Source organism: Aquila chrysaetos, chromosome 25 (genome assembly GCF_900496995.4).
Source record: "Aquila chrysaetos chrysaetos chromosome 25, bAquChr1.4, whole genome shotgun sequence".
NCBI lineage: Eukaryota > Metazoa > Chordata > Aves > Accipitriformes > Accipitridae > Aquila > Aquila chrysaetos.
The window spans coordinates 3,284,019-3,300,993 of NC_044028.1; the positions used below are offsets into that span (position 1 = coordinate 3,284,019).

General features: G+C 56.4%; 2 protein-coding genes across 5 annotated transcripts; one reads left to right on the forward strand and one right to left on the reverse strand.

Annotated features, from left to right (window-relative positions):
- The first annotated feature begins 244 nt into the window (after window positions 1–244).
- Window positions 245–6,942, forward strand: SHMT1 (serine hydroxymethyltransferase 1). Of its 3 annotated transcripts, none has more exons than XM_030002074.2 (12): window positions 245–354; window positions 1,777–1,901; window positions 2,456–2,601; window positions 2,915–3,030; window positions 3,120–3,280; window positions 3,444–3,525; window positions 3,785–3,997; window positions 4,273–4,389; window positions 4,748–4,870; window positions 5,155–5,271; window positions 5,457–5,567; window positions 6,048–6,942. In XM_030002074.2, exons 2-12 carry the CDS (start codon window positions 1,800–1,802, stop codon window positions 6,215–6,217), a joined length of 1,458 nt encoding a protein of 485 aa, XP_029857934.1. In that variant the 5' UTR covers window positions 245–354; window positions 1,777–1,799; the 3' UTR covers window positions 6,218–6,942. The 3 variants fall into 3 exon arrangements, with proteins under 3 accessions (XP_029857934.1, XP_029857935.1, XP_029857936.1); XM_030002075.2 differs by having other exon boundaries at window positions 265–336; XM_030002076.2 differs by lacking the exon at window positions 245–354 and adding an exon at window positions 365–523.
- Window positions 6,851–16,972, reverse strand: SMCR8 (SMCR8-C9orf72 complex subunit). 2 transcript variants are annotated; one of them, XM_030002072.2, is made up of 2 exons: window positions 14,198–16,972; window positions 6,851–11,929 (listed from the first exon to the last, which is right to left on the reverse strand). In XM_030002072.2, the coding sequence occupies exons 1-2, from the start codon at window positions 16,549–16,551 to the stop codon at window positions 11,476–11,478; spliced, it is 2,808 nt and encodes a 935-aa protein (XP_029857932.1). In that variant the 5' UTR covers window positions 16,552–16,972; the 3' UTR covers window positions 6,851–11,475. The 2 variants fall into 2 exon arrangements, with proteins under 2 accessions (XP_029857932.1, XP_040976198.1); XM_041120264.1 differs by lacking the exon at window positions 6,851–11,929 and adding an exon at window positions 11,961–13,286.
- Window positions 16,973–16,975: the final 3 nt, after the last annotated feature.

The window sequence follows — 16,975 nt, forward strand, 5'->3', positions numbered from 1 at the left end:
GAATGACGGCAGAGGAGGAATGACGGCAGAGTGGTGACGGCAGAAGAGCTCCCGCCTGCCCGGGCCAAGGTCACCCGCGCCCCCACCGCCACGTGCTGGCTGTACCGCCAGACCCGCCTCGGAGGGGACCAATAGGACGCGGGGAGGAGGAAGAGCTCGGCTCTGATTGGCCCATACACTTCTGGAGCGTTTTTCCCCGCCATCGGCCTACCGGTGCGAAACGAGGCGCTGATTGGCCGAGGCGCGGAGAGGCGTGCCTGAGTGGTCTAGGCTAGGCGCGCGGGTTCCCGCGCGGTGGCGGAGCGGGATCGGGACCGGGACCGGGATCGGGCTTCGGTGCGGCGCTGCGGGCGGGTAGGGACCGGGACCGGGACCGGGACCGGGACCAGGACCGGGCGTGCGGGGCAGGGGGGGCAGGGCAGACCGCTGCGGGGTGAGATCCGGGCAGGCAGCGCCGTCCCCCCACCGCCGGTGTCTAGGGCAGGGGGATCGCGTCACCAGGAGCCTGTCAAGGATGTGGGAGGTGATGGAACGGGGATACGGGGGGTGTGTGTGTGTGCAGGGCCAGGCGGGGATGGAGCCTCAGGGCGGGGGTTTGCCCCTGCAGCAGATGAACTGCCACGAGGGTGGAAATGGGGGTCTCATCCTGGGTGGGTAATGGGGAGCTTTGTCCCCCCGGAGCCTTCTGCAGGTTTGCCAAAACTGCTGGGTGCAAGTACTGCCGCAACCTGCCCTGGGGGGACACGCTGGACCCAGCTGTCCCCTTCAAAGCCAGAGCGCTACACCCTGCCCTTTCCCTTGCAGCCCTTTCCCTATCCCAATCCAGCTTTTCTTACAGTGGGGATTCCCTCCCTGCCAGGCTCCTGGCTCAGGGAGGAGGCCCACACTGAATGGACTTCAGCAGCTTGGCACAAGCAAACTAAGAGCGATTGCTTAATAACCTGCTCACGGCCCTTCGCTGGCCTTGCAGGGTTAATGGGTAAAAAGATGCATTGTTTTCAGCCGAGGCAGAAGCTGGGCTGTCATGCCTGCCCCAGAGCTTGTGCTCTGCATTATAATGCTAGCAGCCGTGGAACCCGGTGGGGCTGGAGGGCTGCTGCCAGGGCTGGGCATCCCACATGCCATGGAGTCAAGCTGAGGCAGAGCTGCTTCCTCTCAGGTCCCAGCTCCACAAGCCGTGCTTGCTTCAGTTAGCATTTGGGGCAGGACTCCAACCTGCTGGGGGTTTGCCCTCACAGCTATGCACAAGGGAAAGCAGCCAAGGGGTTTAAGCATGCTGGGGAATGCAACGCACATTAAAATTGAGGTCTGTGGGTATGAGCATTTCACTGCCCTTGAAATTAAACAGCAGTTTTAATAAGACACCCTTCTGTCCATGAGGGCATTTGCTAGCATTTCCTAGAAGTCCTAAGAATCATGGATATACAGGAGTGAGAGGGAAAGGCATTGCTTGTGTTGCTGATAAGGTTTGGTCCACACGCAGGTTCACCATGTCCCCAGGTGTCTGGCAAGGCACTGCAGAGCTGGGCGGCAGGACCCCCAGGCGGGGCGGTGATGGGAGAGTATCAGAAATTATCAAAGCGCTATAATTAATGAACTGATCTTAAATCAGTGGGGAAACCTGACAGTTGTCTGTGTTTTCCTTAGCCAGTGGGCCGCAGCCCATGGCTGGTCCTTCTGTATCTCCGGGGAAGATGTGGGATTGGAGCAGGCAGGACACAGTGCCGAAGTACCCAGCCCCGCTGCCATCTCACAAACTCACCTCTCTGCTGGCAGGTGACCTTGGACCGAGCAGGACGATGGCAAACTCAACTCAGGGAGACAGGGGCCTCCCCAGCACGGAGCTCTGGGCCTCCCATAACAGGATGGTAATGGAGCCACTCGACAGCAACGACCCGGAGGTGAGAGCCCCTTCCTGGCCCCAACCCAGCAGCCGCTTTTTTCATCTCCCGGACAGCCATGGGGATGCTGACCTCCTCAAGCCCATCTGGTGGGGAGACAGTCCAAGGCTGAGATAGTGGGACCCATCCATCCTCTGTGCCCTCTCTGCCTGCAGTGAGAGGAGAAGGAGGGCATCCTCCAACCATCTACAGATAACATGGCCATAACTTCACATCTATTGCTCATACCCCTCTGCTCAAAGCTCTAATGTCCACACCAGAGCAGCTGGCCCACCAGGCCATGTGGCAGTTGCCCTTGACTCGATAGCCTAAATGACAGCTGAATTATCTGGCAGCTTCCTGACAAGTAGAAACCCAAAACATGGCCTGTGACGAGACACATGAACTGTTTGGGATCAGCTGAACCAAGAAGGAATCTCGTCTCCCTTCTCCAGCACCTTTCCAGGCTCCTCTCCATTGCCCTGTCCCCTCCAAGGGTGCATCCCCTATGGTGGAGCGTCCACATCTCCATGCAGAGCTGGCATGGGTGAAGCTGTTTCTCTCCCCTCCCAAAGGTGCACAGCATCATCAAGAAGGAGAAGCAGCGGCAAAGGCTGGGGCTGGAGTTAATTGCATCGGAGAACTTTGCGAGCCGAGCAGTCCTGGAGGCCCTGGGATCCTGCCTGAACAACAAATACTCTGAGGGTTACCCAGGACAGAGGTATGGGGCTCGGGCTCCGTCCCACCCAACCCAAAACCTCACAGGGAGGGAGAGGAACCACACTGCCAGACCTCACCTCTGGGAAAGCAGCAATGTCCTTGTGCTGGCAGCCAAGCCCCTCCAGGGCAGGATCTGACCCTCTTGGCTTCTGTCCATGGCCATGCATGGGACAATCTCAGCAGGGTCACATCTGCTGCAGCTGCTGTCCCAGTGGCTGTCGGAAATGCGGCATCACCCTTGTTTCTCCCCAGCTTGGTCACAGGTTCTAAGTAATGAGTTTAGTTTTAACCCCTGCCCTGTCCTTTACCGGCAGGTACTACGGCGGGACAGAGTTTGTAGACGAGCTGGAAAGGCTGTGCCAGAAGCGAGCCCTGCAGGCATACCAGCTCGACCCCCAGAAGTGGGGTGTCAACGTCCAGCCCTACTCAGGTAACGGGGTGCTCAGGAGAGCCAGGCCGGCTGCACCAGCCTCCGCACGTCCCAGCACCTGTAACGGGCCCGGTGTGCTCTTGCTGCAGGGTCACCCGCAAACTTTGCGGTGTACACGGCCCTGGTGGAGCCCCACGGCAGGATCATGGGGCTGGACCTGCCCGACGGGGGCCACCTCACCCACGGGTTCATGACAGACAAGAAGAAGATCTCTGCCACCTCTGTCTTCTTCGAGTCCATGCCCTACAAGGTAAAGAGAGCTGCTCCAGCTGGAGCCAGGATGCGGTTGTCATAAGTGTTAGTGCCTCTTAATAGTATGGGCGTCAGGCTCCCAGCACCCCCTCCTGCAGGATGACCCTGCAGCTGATCTTCACCCATACCAAGGTGGCTGAACCCTCCTCTTCCTCTCCCAGGTCAACCCCAAGACCGGTTACATCGACTACGACCGGCTGGAAGAGAACGCCCGCCTCTTCCACCCCAAGCTGATCATAGCAGGTAAGGATCAAACTCTTACTGACCTCCCCGGTGACACACCCTGGGTGGAGGTGGCTCCCCAAAGCGAGTAGTGCCCTGTTAAGCCTGCAGGCACTCATGGATGCTGCAATGCCAGGAGGAGACCTCAGATACATCCACACTGGCAAAAGCTTGTGTGCTGTCCCCAGCTGGGCTGTCCCCATCGTAGGGCTGGACCTGGGTCTGTCCCAAGGTCCTCACGCATCTGCTCCCGTCCCCAACACGTCCTATCTCCCTGCAGGTGTCAGCTGCTACTCACGCAACCTGGACTATGCCCGCATGCGAAAGATCGCCGATGCCAACGGTGCCTATCTCATGGCTGACATGGCCCACATCAGCGGGCTGGTGGCTGCCGGTGTGGTGCCCTCCCCCTTCGACCACTGCGATGTCGTCTCCACCACCACCCACAAGACCTTGCGGGGCTGCAGGGCTGGCATGATCTTCTACCGCAAAGGTGCCTGACCTGGCTGGGGAGCTGGGAGAAATGCTCCCCCCAGGCCAGGGGGGCTGCATGTTAAAGCTCCTTCCTGCTCTAGCTGGGAAGGAGGGAGGGCAGGAAGGTCTGGGGCCTCCCGGGAGCGTCTGGGGAGTTTCCCAGGGCCAGCTGCGGCCCAGATTTGAAAAGGAACAACAACCATCCCTGCTCTGAGTGGCCACAGGGTGAAAGCAGCTCATGGGAGAAGGGTGGCCGTGCTGCCTTGTGAGTAACCCTGCCCTCCCCTCCCACAGGCACCCGCAGTGTGGACCCCAAGACGGGCAAGGAAACACTCTACAACCTGGAGAGCCTCATCAACCAGGCGGTCTTCCCTGGGCTGCAGGGAGGCCCACACAACCACGCCATCGCAGGTACAGACCCAGGCTGGCTGCCAGCTCCAGAAAGGCAAAGGGAACCATCAAAAATGTCCTGGCTGGGCTCTGACCCCCAGCAGCAGTGCAGGGGGTTCCAGCTGCTGCAAGGGGCTCGCAGCCTGGAGATGCTGCAGCAAGGAGCAGCCGGCTTAATCCAGCGTTGCCCAAGAAGCAACCAGGCTTTTCCCATCCTGCCTTTTGGCTCATCGCGATGCCGCCAGCCTGGTTAGGGGAAGGGACTGTCTGCCAGTTTGCTCAGCTCCCAGGGTGACTTCTGCCGGCGGTACCATGCATCCCCGCCAGCTGTCCCAGTGGGAGCCCCCAAAAACTCACCATGGTCTGCCTTCGTCCGCAGGGATCGCCGTGGCGCTGCGGCAGGCCACGACGCCCGAGTTCAAGGCCTACCAGCAGCAGGTGGTCGCGAACTGCAAGGCGCTCTCGGCAGCGCTGATGGAGCTGGGCTACGACATCGTCACGGGTGAGGACAGGTCTCGGCCACAGGATGGGGCTGGCCCCTCTGCGTAGCCCGGGGCCCAAGCCAGGCCATGAGGGTGACGTGGACACGATGGGCAGGGCTCTGCCATCACAATTCCTCAGAACATCCGCAAAATTATTTTGAAGCTTCCCAAGGGCAGGTCCCCTTCTGCCCCCAAAACCAGGGACAGGCCCCAGCACAATCCAAAGCCTTTTTTTGCTGAAGTTTCACATGGGAGGGGCATCTACCCCGATCCCACGTCCCCCAACAAACCCCTCTCTTTGCAGGGGGCTCCGACAACCACCTGATTCTCCTGGACCTGCGCAGCAAAGGCACGGACGGCGGCCGGGCTGAGCGGGTGCTGGAGATCTGCTCCATCGCCTGCAACAAGAACACGTGCCCCGGTGAGGGATCCCACAAGCTCTGCCGTGTCCTGCCCCGCACGCTGCAGATCTCCCATAGCCTGTGCAGAGCTTCCTGCAGGGTTCCCAGCTCGCGGCCCACCCCGGGGCACTGGGAACCATGCCAAGTTGCCACGCACAGCAGTTTCAGTACCCGATTTGATCATGCGTGACTTGTTCTGGTGCAGGTGACATCAGCGCCCTGCGCCCCAGCGGCCTGCGGTTCGGGACGCCGGCTCTCACCTCCCGCGGCTTCCGGCAGGACGATTTCCGCATGGTGGCTCAGTACATCCACAGAGGTGAGGCTGGGGCGGGTGTGCGCGGGGCTGAGTCTCAGCTCCGGCAGCAGCCCGGGACCAGGGCAGCTCCTCCAGGGCAGGAGGCACAAGCCAGGCAGCTTCCCCAGCAGCTGGCGAGGGAGCGCACACACAAGTGAGGAGTAACTCTCCCACTTGCACATCTGGATGTGGGAGAGGACATCTGGCCACAGCTGGGACCAGCCAAACCCTCCCCACTGCATTAGCAGCGGGCTGAAAGCCTGCGCTTTTCCCAGTCCAGTTCCAGTTGTTCTCAGGGATCTTACGCTGGTTTCCTGGATCAGCAAGTCCCTCCCACGTCTCGGCGAGCAGCCCCAGCGCTGCTGTGGGGTGGTGCAGGGCTAAGCCAGCAGCCCAGCCTCGCAGGCTCCCTGCAGCAGGGCTGGGAGAGCCGTGGGGTGCGGGCGCAGGCTGAGGTGTCGCAGCTGTGAGGACTGACCGAGGCATCTGCCATCCTGGCAGGGATCGAGCTGACACTGCGTGTGCAGAAAGACATGAGCCCCAAGGCCACGCTGAAGGAATTCAAGGAGAAACTAGAGGAGGAGAAATACCGGAGGGAGCTGAAAGCACTGAAGGAAGAGGTGGAGGCCTTCGCAGCGGCCTTCCCGCTCCCGGGGCTGCCCGTCCTGTAAGGGGAAGCACCCGTGCCCGCTCCTGGAGCTGCGGAGGTACCCGGGATCGCGGCACGCTCGCACCCCCAGCCCAAGACCAATGCCCCAGTACCTTCTCCCAGCACCTCCCTGCTGGCACTGGCTGCAGTGCAGCATCAGTTTCTTGTTCGGCTTTTGCTCACCTCTCCCCTCCCGTATGGGGCGCGGGACCCCCCTGAGCACAGCCCCCCCCCGTGGGGAAACCAGCCCTTTCACCGAGCACCAGGTGACAACCCTCAGCCTCGTTCGATCCCGCTCTCGCTGGCTGCGGGAGCGGCAGACGAGGTTTAGGCAGGCCTGCCCGCGTTCACCCGGATACCCCTGCCCACAGCATCGGGAGGGACGCAGAGGGGGGTCCACCTCAGCAGGAGCCACCCCCCGCCACGGCCAGGCACGCTGTGCTCGGCTGCACAAGAGGCTTCACAGCCGCTAAAAGCCTCCCTGGTTTCAGCCTCGAGGATTCCCCTTCGTGTGCACAAGCCCGCTCGCTTTGCGTGCCTTCTAGCCTCCGCAGGCTTTGACAAGGCCAAGCCTTGTCCTCAACAGCCCTCCCGGGATCACCGTCCCGTCCTAGCCAGCGTCTCTGGTATTTTCTCAGACCTCTGAGCCCAAAGCTTAGGTAGAACCATTTTTTAATAAGCACGGTAAAATTAAGAATTTAACCACAATGTATGACAAGAATTATAAGCTTTAAAAAATACAACCAATTTTTTTTTTTGTATTTCAAAAATATCTGAACCCAAATAAATAATTTTTTTTTTTTAAAAGTACATTTCTCAGACTAGTCATTTGGTGTTAACATCTGTTAAACTCTTGTGCAGTAACACTTACAGCACGACACTAAGACATGCTTCTTGGATTTCTCCCGGTCACACTCGCTCTAACTACCGACGCAAGCATTCAGCACGCACAGGCACACACACGTAACTCAACATGCAGTAATAGGATACAGTGCTTTAAAATAAGATGAGAATTCATCACAGCCTCCTCGCAGCCCTCAGAGGCAGGTCTTAGCCCAGCCCCATCCCCGTGCCGGCAGCGAAGCGGCCAGCGGGACCAGGTACCCTGTGTTTCTGCCTTCCAGTTAAAACGCGTCTCGGGGACCAGCGTGCGGTGGGTTTGTGACCCCTCCAATATCGGGGTACAGTCTGTTGCTCTGACATTGTGCTAGTGGGGCACCGTGCGGAGCAGGCACTCTCCTTCAGTCCGGGCAGCTCGCTAAGTTTCCCATTGCACCTTATTACAGGAGCCTTTTCAAAGCGCTGCGACAAGCCCCGGGTCCTGCCCAGCTCTCTGAGATGCTGAATCCACAGTGTGGGCTGTCACTCACCACCAGACTGGGGGCTCAGCCCCCCCCCCACTCAGTAAAAAGCTCTCGCCCCTCAAGCCCCTCTCCCACCCCTTACAAAATGGTGAATATTGCTAGAGTATAGGCAGTACTTCCCTAGTCAAGGCAAGACAGCTTTGGAGCTGCTTAGAAGTGATTGCTACTGGATGAAAGTAAATCCGAGCACTATTCTCTGAGAAATGAAACCTGTGTAGGGTTAATATCGCCTACTCCTATGGCTGACCCTCCTCGGGGTGGGATCTGAAAGCAGCGGGCTAGTGTAGAGTAGAGTAGGGGCTGGCAGGCAGAGTCTCTCAAGGCAGGGAAGCGGAGGAGTAAGAAAAGGGAGCCTTGCCCTCCCGGCCAGGCAGCAGACGGCCAGGGGAGGCTTTCGCTCAGATGAATTCTCCGTCAGGCTTAAAGCCTCCTCTCCCTGACAGCCAGCAGGGAGAGGAGGGAGCCGGAGCTGGAGCTGGCCGTGCGGGAGGCGGGGGCATGCTGGCAGCACTCACGGAAGCAGGCGACGGCCATGCACGGCACCGCTGGTTCTGGCGGCTGGAGGTTCGGTGCGGCAGGGCTGGTGAGTATTGCACTGCGGCTGCGAGGAACCTGCCCTGCTCGTGGTGGAAGGATGGCTGGACGGCAGCGCGCGGCGCTCGGGCGGTGCGGTGCAAGCTGACGAACACACATGCCAAGATTCATTGCGGGAGCTGTTAGTGCGAAGATCGTAACTTGTTATAAGTCTGCTAATACCGGAAACCAGTGAGGTAACACAGTGAAGATGAGGAAAAAGTCTTAAAGTGCCAATATAGGGATCTTTACTGTACAGGAGCAGAAGGTTAGACAGAGAAATTACTGAGCAAAGAGGAATTCAGCTCCTGAACCACCAGCTGCACTCGGACTCCCCCCCAGTTTCTGCCACCATTATGGGCACCACAAGCAGCGAGGGCAGGCTGGGCTCCAGCTGCACCGAGGTGCCAGAGCCCGAGGTAATTCCTTCTTTCCTGGAGTCCAAGCTCAGAGGTTACCCCACTGCAAGCCAGCTTTAGGAGGACAAGCACTCCAAGGTGTGTTTCCCCACAGCTCCTGCTTAAAGAGCTGAGTTACGGATAGGACGGAGCTCCCGTTTTGAAATGGGAGATGTCCCAGCAAAGCCCCCAGGACATCGTCCCAAATCAGAGCTGCTTTGTGGCAGAGAGATGAAACAGGTCAGACAGGTGGTAGTGCAAGTATTGCTCAACACGGCCTTGAATATCAGATACTACAGGTTTGATAGAAGGAGCAAGGAGAAGTGAGTTATTTATCAATTTATGAGTGCAGCTGAACACAGGTCGAGACCACTGTGACTAAGAGATCAGCCAACACTAATCATCAATCCCGCTCTGCTGCTCTGTGCTGTCAGCCTGGAGGAAGACGTGAGTGAGTCAGCAGGAAAAAAGTTTGTCCCTCCCTCCTCAAACCCGAACAGCATCAGGTCATTTTCCAACAGGAAACAAGCTCCCGTGCTGAGCGCTTCTCCAGAGCTGTGGGTCAGGCAGGACGCAGGGAGCTTTTCATCTGCCCGGTGTCACCTGCATTACTCACTGAGATGCCTCTTCCCCCAGGGAATCTCGCCTCAGCTTTAGTGTGGAAGCCGTTCGGGTGCACACCAATCGACAAGGGGACACCTGAAGTCACTTCAGAAAGCAGGCATTTTCCATGGACATGGAAGTCTTTCACCAGCAGACCCAGTTCACATGCGACAGGGGGGCACAGTTAGGAAAGGAAAAAGCCTTTAAATATGCTTTAAAGGCACGCAGCCCCGCACACAGGCACACCGCTCACCTTCAGTGAACGTGACGCCACACTGCTTCCCAAATGCGACCTAAAAACACCATCACAAGCAACCCCTGACCTTGGAAATCCCTCTGGAGACTACCACAAGTTCAGCTTGCCCAGCTGAGCTGGCCTCACTGTAAGCCACCAGAAACAACACTAAGATTTAAAATAGCCTTCCTGCCTGGCTGGTTTATATCTCCTGCACTACCCCAGAGAGCCCTTTCCAGGGGAGAGAAAGAGGCAGCAGCAGTACCGAAGCGCAGGTGCTGGTGCCAGACAACAGCGTCCCCAAGGAGCCTCCTTGCCTTCAGGACACAGGTTTCGGAGCAGTGCTGTTCTCGCAGCAAGTTTCAGTGGGGTCTAAGCCACGCTGACGAACCCCAGACCCTACACAGAAACTTCCCCAGGCACAAAAGGAACATCACATTCCTCTCCAGCACTGCCTCACATCATCACAATAAACAGAGGTTTAAAAAAAAAAAAAAAAACCAAAACCCAAACCAAACAACACATCAGCTTATTTTGTACGATCTCAGCTGTTCTCACCCCACAATCAGAAGAATGCTAAAAAGAAATAAAACCAAGGATATTTCCTAGCAAGGCTTTTCTTGCTTAGAAGTACCATGGGGGCTGCTACCGCCACATGGCACTGGGCAGAGCAGACCACAGCCCAGGACCAGTGGCCAAGGAGCAGCATCTCCTACGGGACTCCAGAGGGAAGCGCTGTGCTCGGGTACAAAGCTTTCCACACTGTCAGGAACAATCTGGGAGCGTCACCACGCCAGTGGCACAACCTTTATGGCACAGGCAGCGGTGTAGAAGCTTTGAAAGGAAAGTCCCCAGCATCCAGGCTCAGAGAGCGGCAGTTCTGCCCCGTCCAGAGCTACCCAGGAGCGCCCTGGGAGAGGTAGTCAAGACACGACAAAGGCTCAGCCAGAAGCAGCATGCAGTGACGCTGACCCTGCTTTACCATAAAGAACAAAAGTCAGCTCCCCAACAACAACAAAAAAAAACCAAACAAACCCAAGACTTTTACAGATACAACGTGGAATCCAGTACATTCATCCCCAATCTCTCCTGAGCACTAGTATCTCGCCAGCCAGGCAGCCTGCTCTAACAGCCTGCTGTCTCACAGCGTAGCTTCAGCTGAATTGCACTGTTCGTTTCCCCATCACAAAAAGCACCTAAAAATGAGCCCCCACCCCTCAGTTCCCCTCTCTCCTTAAAAGGCCACCCTCGATGTCACACGCTTTGAGGATTCCCGGTCTCGCTCCCACCCTTCTCGGAGGTCGCCCAGCAAACAGGACATGACAAATTAAAAAGGCACAGTCCTCTACATTCACAGCAGCGGGCGCCTCGGTGCTCGCTAGCGTTAAGGAGTCCTTCCACATTCCAGATTTTAACAAAGCTGAGGGAAACTGGCAAACGCTTTCTGGAGAGAAACACATGTGCCTCCACTGCGCTCCCATCCACCCAGGGACAACCTGTCCTGGGAAGCGCCAGGAAACTCAGAAAAATGCAGGAAGGGACACACCATCCGCTACCGCTGCGCACAGATGGGTAACTGCGAACTGCCACCCTGCCATGGAGCTTCTGAGCTACACTCATGTGAGACACTGGTGGATTAAAAAAACTTCACATGGCCTTTACATCTCCCCTCTGGTCTCCGCCCTGGCTCCACAGAAGGGACCAACAGCATTTGGGGCTCTGGCAGAAGTGTACGGAGCACTGCGTTGTTTTGGGGGCTGCACTCTAGTAAGTATTGATCCCCAAGAGAGCCCACCTCTCTCTCCCTACCATAATCCCCCTGGGATGCTGCCGTGATACGCTTTAAAAGTTAATAGTGCCCCTTCTAACATTTAAAAACAGAGTGCCCGGTGTTTTACGTGATGGAACATCTACGTTCTTGGCTACAGGGAACCACACAGAAATCCGGTCCCTTGGACACCGATTTCTGTGGAGCAGAGACGCTTGTAAACGCATCGTCTTCTTCGCCCCTTCCCGACGTTATGAGAGCTACTGCAGACAGCGTCAATGTCAAGCACGGATGAGCTTTGTCAGACTCTGAGTACGCAGGCAGACAGCCCACGCAAGGCTAGATTTTGTACAAAAAGCTGGGAACATAGTCAAATCTGAGCAGAGGGTTCACCCCTCGGCCGGGTTCCTGAATGTACTGCAGCTTCAGCAGCTCAGCTAAATACTGTACAATTTTGATATCTTCATTGGCAAGGCCGAGTTGAAGCTTCAGGAAGTTCATCCTGCGATTCACGATGGATTCCTCCGGTTCCCTTTCACTGATGGGAAGGTGCAAATGATGGCAGAAGGTGAAGAGGAAGGCTTTTGAACACAGCTGGGTGAGGATACTTTGGACGTGCATATAGTAGGTGCTTCCTCGTTTGATCTGCGTGCGGTGGTCTGCCAGCCGGGACACCAAGGTGCCTTTGTAAAGCGGGCAGCGGAGAGTCTTACTGTCGGCGTCCAGAATGCTGACATACCGGCTGTATCGGCTCAGGGCGTGCAGCACATTCACCCCAGCAGGCGACACCATCCTGAAACAGCAAGGAGAGAGGTCACGGCTGGAGGGGACCAGACAGTTAAGCAGCAGACTGTGTCCGTGCCCCTGTATCGCATGTACTTTCCCTCTAGTTCACGAGCTGGTACAAGAGCCTCTGTGGGCAAATGAAGTCTGGCACAGAAGAGAGTGGCCAAATAGTCTCTCCAGGCTGCCAGCCTGCCAGATCCCAAAGAAACCTCAATCTCCTGGATCCCCACATGCACTGATCCACACTGTGTGTGTGCTACTTCATAAATCACCGTGCTTCAGGGCAGCTTCCTCCCTTGGCGACACGGTGAGGGAGTGATAAGACATCTCTGGTGAACAGAAGCAAATCTTGCAGCAGCTGGTAGCTTCTGGATGTGACAACAAGGACCCAGAAACCCAGATCAGACCCCCTTGCCAAGAGCTCCACCTTCCCCCCATACGGCTGTTTTGGGAAGGAGCTGCTCTGAGGTGGCTGAAGCCCTGAGTGGAGCAAAACCTTCTGCCCTTCCTTTAAAAAGGGAACCATCCTTAAACCAGAATATTCCCTGGCTGAGCCTGGGCATTTTTCACTCAGGTGCAAACCCACAGCATGTTCACAACATAGCAATTATCCAACAAGCCTAAATTAATGTTATTTAAATGCAAATTACAAGCCTACGCAAACTCTACCTTCTGCTCCTCAATTCTGCATGGTTAAAGTCGGTCAGTTGAGATACAGCTCCCAGCCCCAAACCAGGAGCCCCAGCTGCTGGGGTAAGGGCTGCCCCTGTGCCCAGGCAGCATCTGGCCTTAGGAGATGCAGCACCCTTACCAGAATAATTGATCTAGCCTCTAAATTCCTTCCCAAAGCCCTTGCACAAATAGTTTGCTGAAAGCACCCACATTAAACTCAACACTTAATTAACATTCCACGGAGGAGAGTTTAAATGACTGACACATGTTACAAGCAGTTCTTAAAAAAAAAAAAAAAAAAAAAAAAGACACTTTTGTTTATAAAAATTGCATCTAACCACAAACGGTGAGTAACAAGTAAACACTCAGGGCTTTTAAAAACCTCACTGACAGACAGGGAAGTTTGGGAGCAGCTGTTGGCAGAGCTGTCATCCTGCCTCGCAAGCACAGAAATGAGGGTAACTCACAGCTTAGGATAATTTCATCATCCACAACCCTCAGCGATGCAATACTCAGCAGTCCAAAAAGCAAATTTCTGTATTTTGATTTTTATGCTGCTCAGAAACACTCTTTCAGGAGCTATTCCAGCCCTGCTCCGAGCAATGGGCTGCCACTCCGACTCACGTTTTCCACGTTGGTGACAGCAATGGCCATTCCCTGTCGTACCTGCACCCAAAGCGCCAGAACTCATCCTGGTAAACACAAAGAAAATCCTTTTCATAATGGCAACAAAGGCAGGGCCGAAATCTTGAGAGCTGAGCAATCACTATTTGCTAATGTAAACTATGAAGCCACACTTCAGAATTGAGGGTTGGGGAAGGGGTGCTTGCTTTCACAATGGTCCTCACCCTGAGCAGGAGCTTCCTTCGCATCTGAACTGCAATCCCAACACCACAGCCCACTGAGCGCCACGGACCTTTTTTCCTGCACTAAGGCTTGTTATAAATAAGTCTCTGTTATTCTGCACCCTCTCGAGGAGAGCCCAGCAGCTCCACAGGCTCCACGTCTCCGGCTTTTCCACAACACCCGGCCGGCACACCCTCGCCAACACAGCCCCAGGTGCTGGCACTCCAATTTCTGACCTACCGACCTCATCAACAGTGGCATCATCTCTTCATTAGGGTCCACAAGGAAAAAGCCTCCCCATGTCAAAGCATCCATTTCAAAAACAAAATTCTGGCTAGAAACATCAGAAGAGTTTTGGCAGAGGACGCGGGAAAGCAGAGCATACAAGGGGACCCCAGGACCACTCTGTTATCAGACCAACCAGGAAACCAGCGGGACTCGTGTCTTTGCTTTGTGCTTTGCCAGGCGAAGACCTAAACCAGAGGTAAACCTCCTGGCCAGATAACTAGTATGAGCCAGGCAGCAAGTGTCCAGCAGATGTTTTAAATATTAACTCTCAAGTGAGGCTGGATATAAAGAGACAGACAAATCTATCCCCCCTTCCACAAATACATCCCATAAGCAGAAATTCATGGCAGCTGCGTAGGTAATCAGAGACCTCCCCTGCACACCCATTCCCCTCTGAAATTCACACTTAGGAGAAGTAGTATTTATCATATACCTCAACACTGATAAAGCAAACAGACCCTCGATTTACCTCTGGAGCCCGATCAGCTTCCACTTCTGGAAATCCACAACGTGCAGAGGGGAGGTGACCCAGTGCTTCACGGGCTTGGCGTAAACGCCGCAGTTCGGCACGAAGATGGAGAGCGCCGTCACAAGCTTCTTGACTATCGCTTCCTCTTCCCCCAGCACGATCAGGGTCCTCCCGCTGAGCAGGGAGTAGATGGCGGGGTGAGCGAAGGGGTACTGCCTGATGAACCGCAGTGCATTCTGGCCGGCCTTTTTTTTGTGCCTTTCACTCGCCTGACAAGCGGGGTGAGCGGGAGAAGGGGTCCTGTCGGAGCACGTGGAGGCAGCGCTGCTGATATAGCTCGTGGAGTCCGAGCACTCGTCCAGGCTGCTTTTACTGACCTCCCTGTTGCCCGTCAGGTAGCGCGAGTCAAGCTCGTAGGGAAGGAGCCCCCCCGAGATGCCGTCGTGGGAGGGGAAGCCCCCAAAGCTCCCGTGCAGCCCCTGCTCGGCCTGCCGGTATGGCTGCGGGGGGATCCTGACCACCCCGTCCTCATCGCAGGGCTTCTGTCCCAGGTCAGGCAGAGGCTCGAGGAAGTTGGGACTCTCCTTCCCGATACAACAGGCAGAATCAACCTGCACTAAGTTTTCCTGTTTTGAAACGTCTTCCCGCTCGTCGGCATTGTCCAGGTTTAGTTTGGGGATGAAACGAAGGCCTCCCTCTTCATCGTCCACGTAAGGTTCCTCGTTAATGGCACTTGGGTAGCTCGCTTTGAAATCTTCCGGGATGAGCGACTCAGAAGGACACGTGCTGAGAACCTCGATGCTGTCCTCGCTGACAGTCCGCCGGCTGCCCACCTTGCTCCTGCCCACCTGGGGACTGGGGCTGATAGGCAAGCTGGCCTGGCTCTCCGATTTTGTCAAGCCGGATGCAGACTTCTCCGTTCCAAGAACCTCGATGCTCTCACCGCTACTGATGCTGCCTTTAATATCTGCATCGAGATAGTCCAGGTTCTCCTGGTGTTCAAACGTGACGGAGTCAGTAATTTTGGGTTCTTGGGAGTCCTCGATTTCCTGCTCCATCTTGATGGGCACGCACTCCACGCTGGACTTGTAGGATCCCAGGCTGATGACCACTTTAGGAGCGGGGGACTCTTCCAAACACTTTCTGTCAACGGCATCTTGACTGAGCCCCTGGCAGCCTCTGTACTGTTTTTCAGGTGGTTTCTCATCCAAAAAAGATACATCCTCAAAGAGGAAGTTAGTTACACTTTGTTGCTTTAAGAGCGCCCTGCTGATCTGGTCTGTCAGGAGGTAGCACACGTCACCTCTGAAAGTCCTCTCGATCTGGTGCAACTGGTCAAGAGTTTGGGTGAAAAAATAAATATCACAGAGTTCCTCCAGCGTCTTCAGCTTCTTGTCAAAGCATTTGGCAGACTTTGCTTTGATGAGCTTGGGGGTATAGGAGGGCACGTGGGCATAAAGGTGCGTTTCGCCAGGCTCAGCAAGGTCGGAGGTAGTCAGGTCCTGATCGCAGCCCGCGTTAGCCTGGTCCAGCGCACACTCCGGCTCGTAAGGGTGGAAGTCGGACTCCTTCAGCTTCCTGTAGGGATACGACCTGATTTGTTTCAGCAGATCTTGGTGCTCAATGATAGACTTTTCCACGCTGGCCAGCTCGTTGGCCTTCTCGATGGCTTGGGTTGTGTAATACCCTTTGTCATTGGCTTTCTTCTGTATCTCGGTTTCGTTGTGCAGGACAGTCCTGGTGTAGTCGAGATCTTTCAGTTTCTTTTCCAGTTCGTTAGCAAAAGCTTTCCTGTTCCCCGTCTTTAGGCATTCGGAGGCTTTGGAGAACTCCGCAGAGAGTTCCTGAAACTGCTGCATGATTTTGTGCTCGTCAGCAGAAATATAGGCCATGCAGAAGGGCCTCACGAAACCCCTGGCTTCGAGGTCGTAGAGAGTCAAGTGGTGCACGTACGCGAAGGCCCCTTCCTTCGAGTCCCCCAGCACCACTTTGGAATCCTCCACGAAGTTCAGCTTCGGGTAGGCAGAGCCGGGAGGGTGCCCCACGAAGGAAGCCTGGTAATCCACAGACATGATCCGAAGGGAAAAGTAATTGAGATCAAAAGTGCCCGACACTTTGGCGTCATCAGGGATGGTCAGGAGGGGCTGGGGCCCCACTTGCTCCGAGAACTCGGAGATGAGGATGAAGTCCCGGGTGAACTTGGAGCCGGCGACCTTGGCCCAGGGGTTGGCGCCGTGGCTGGCGAAGGGGAAGAGCGGCACCGAGTACTCCTCGGGCAGGGGCGGCTCGCTGCACAGCTCATCCTCCAGCTCCTCTTCTCTGGTGAAGGCCACCACGTCAGGGGCGCTGATCATATTTCCCGCAGGAGGGGACCGACATGGAGCAGCGAGGGCCCCCCCCGGTCGTCTCCCTCCCCCGCCACCGCCGGGCCCTGCGGGAGGCCCCGCCGCAGCCTCCTTCTCCCACCGCCGCCGCCGCCGCCTCACGCCTCCGCCATGGCCGGGAACCGCCGGTCCCGCTGCCTCACCGGGCCCCGCTCAGCCTCCGCTCTCCCTCACGGGCGCCGCAGCCCCGCAGCCATCTTGGAGTCACATGACGCCGCGACCCTCTCACCCCCCCCTCCACACACACACCCGGAAGCGAAGCCGCCGCCCCTCCCTCCCTCCCGCTTTACCGTTGTCGGGATTTTATTTTTTTTTAACCGACCGTCCCTTGGCGTTACTGAACCCGGGAGGGACCCGGCCGCCGGAGGAAACGGCAAGCCGCGGCGGGACGGAA

What these genes read in the sequence shown, in the direction of transcription:
- SMCR8 (XM_030002072.2), bottom strand. Translation starts at nt 16,551, where the DNA reads ATGATCAGCGCCCCTGACGTGGTGGCCTTCACCAGAGAAGAGGAGCTG. An exon ending in AAGCTGATCGGGCTCCAGAG is followed by an intron (nt 11,930 to 14,197) that starts GTAAATCGAGGG and finishes TTGCTGTTTCAG; the next exon opens with GATGGTGTCGCCTGCTGGGG.
- SHMT1 (XM_030002074.2), top strand. Translation starts at nt 1,800, where the DNA reads ATGGCAAACTCAACTCAGGGAGACAGGGGCCTCCCCAGCACGGAGCTC. An exon ending in CAACGTCCAGCCCTACTCAG is followed by an intron (nt 3,031 to 3,119) that starts GTAACGGGGTGC and finishes CTCTTGCTGCAG; the next exon opens with GGTCACCCGCAAACTTTGCG. An exon ending in CATGATCTTCTACCGCAAAG is followed by an intron (nt 3,998 to 4,272) that starts GTGCCTGACCTG and finishes CCCCTCCCACAG; the next exon opens with GCACCCGCAGTGTGGACCCC.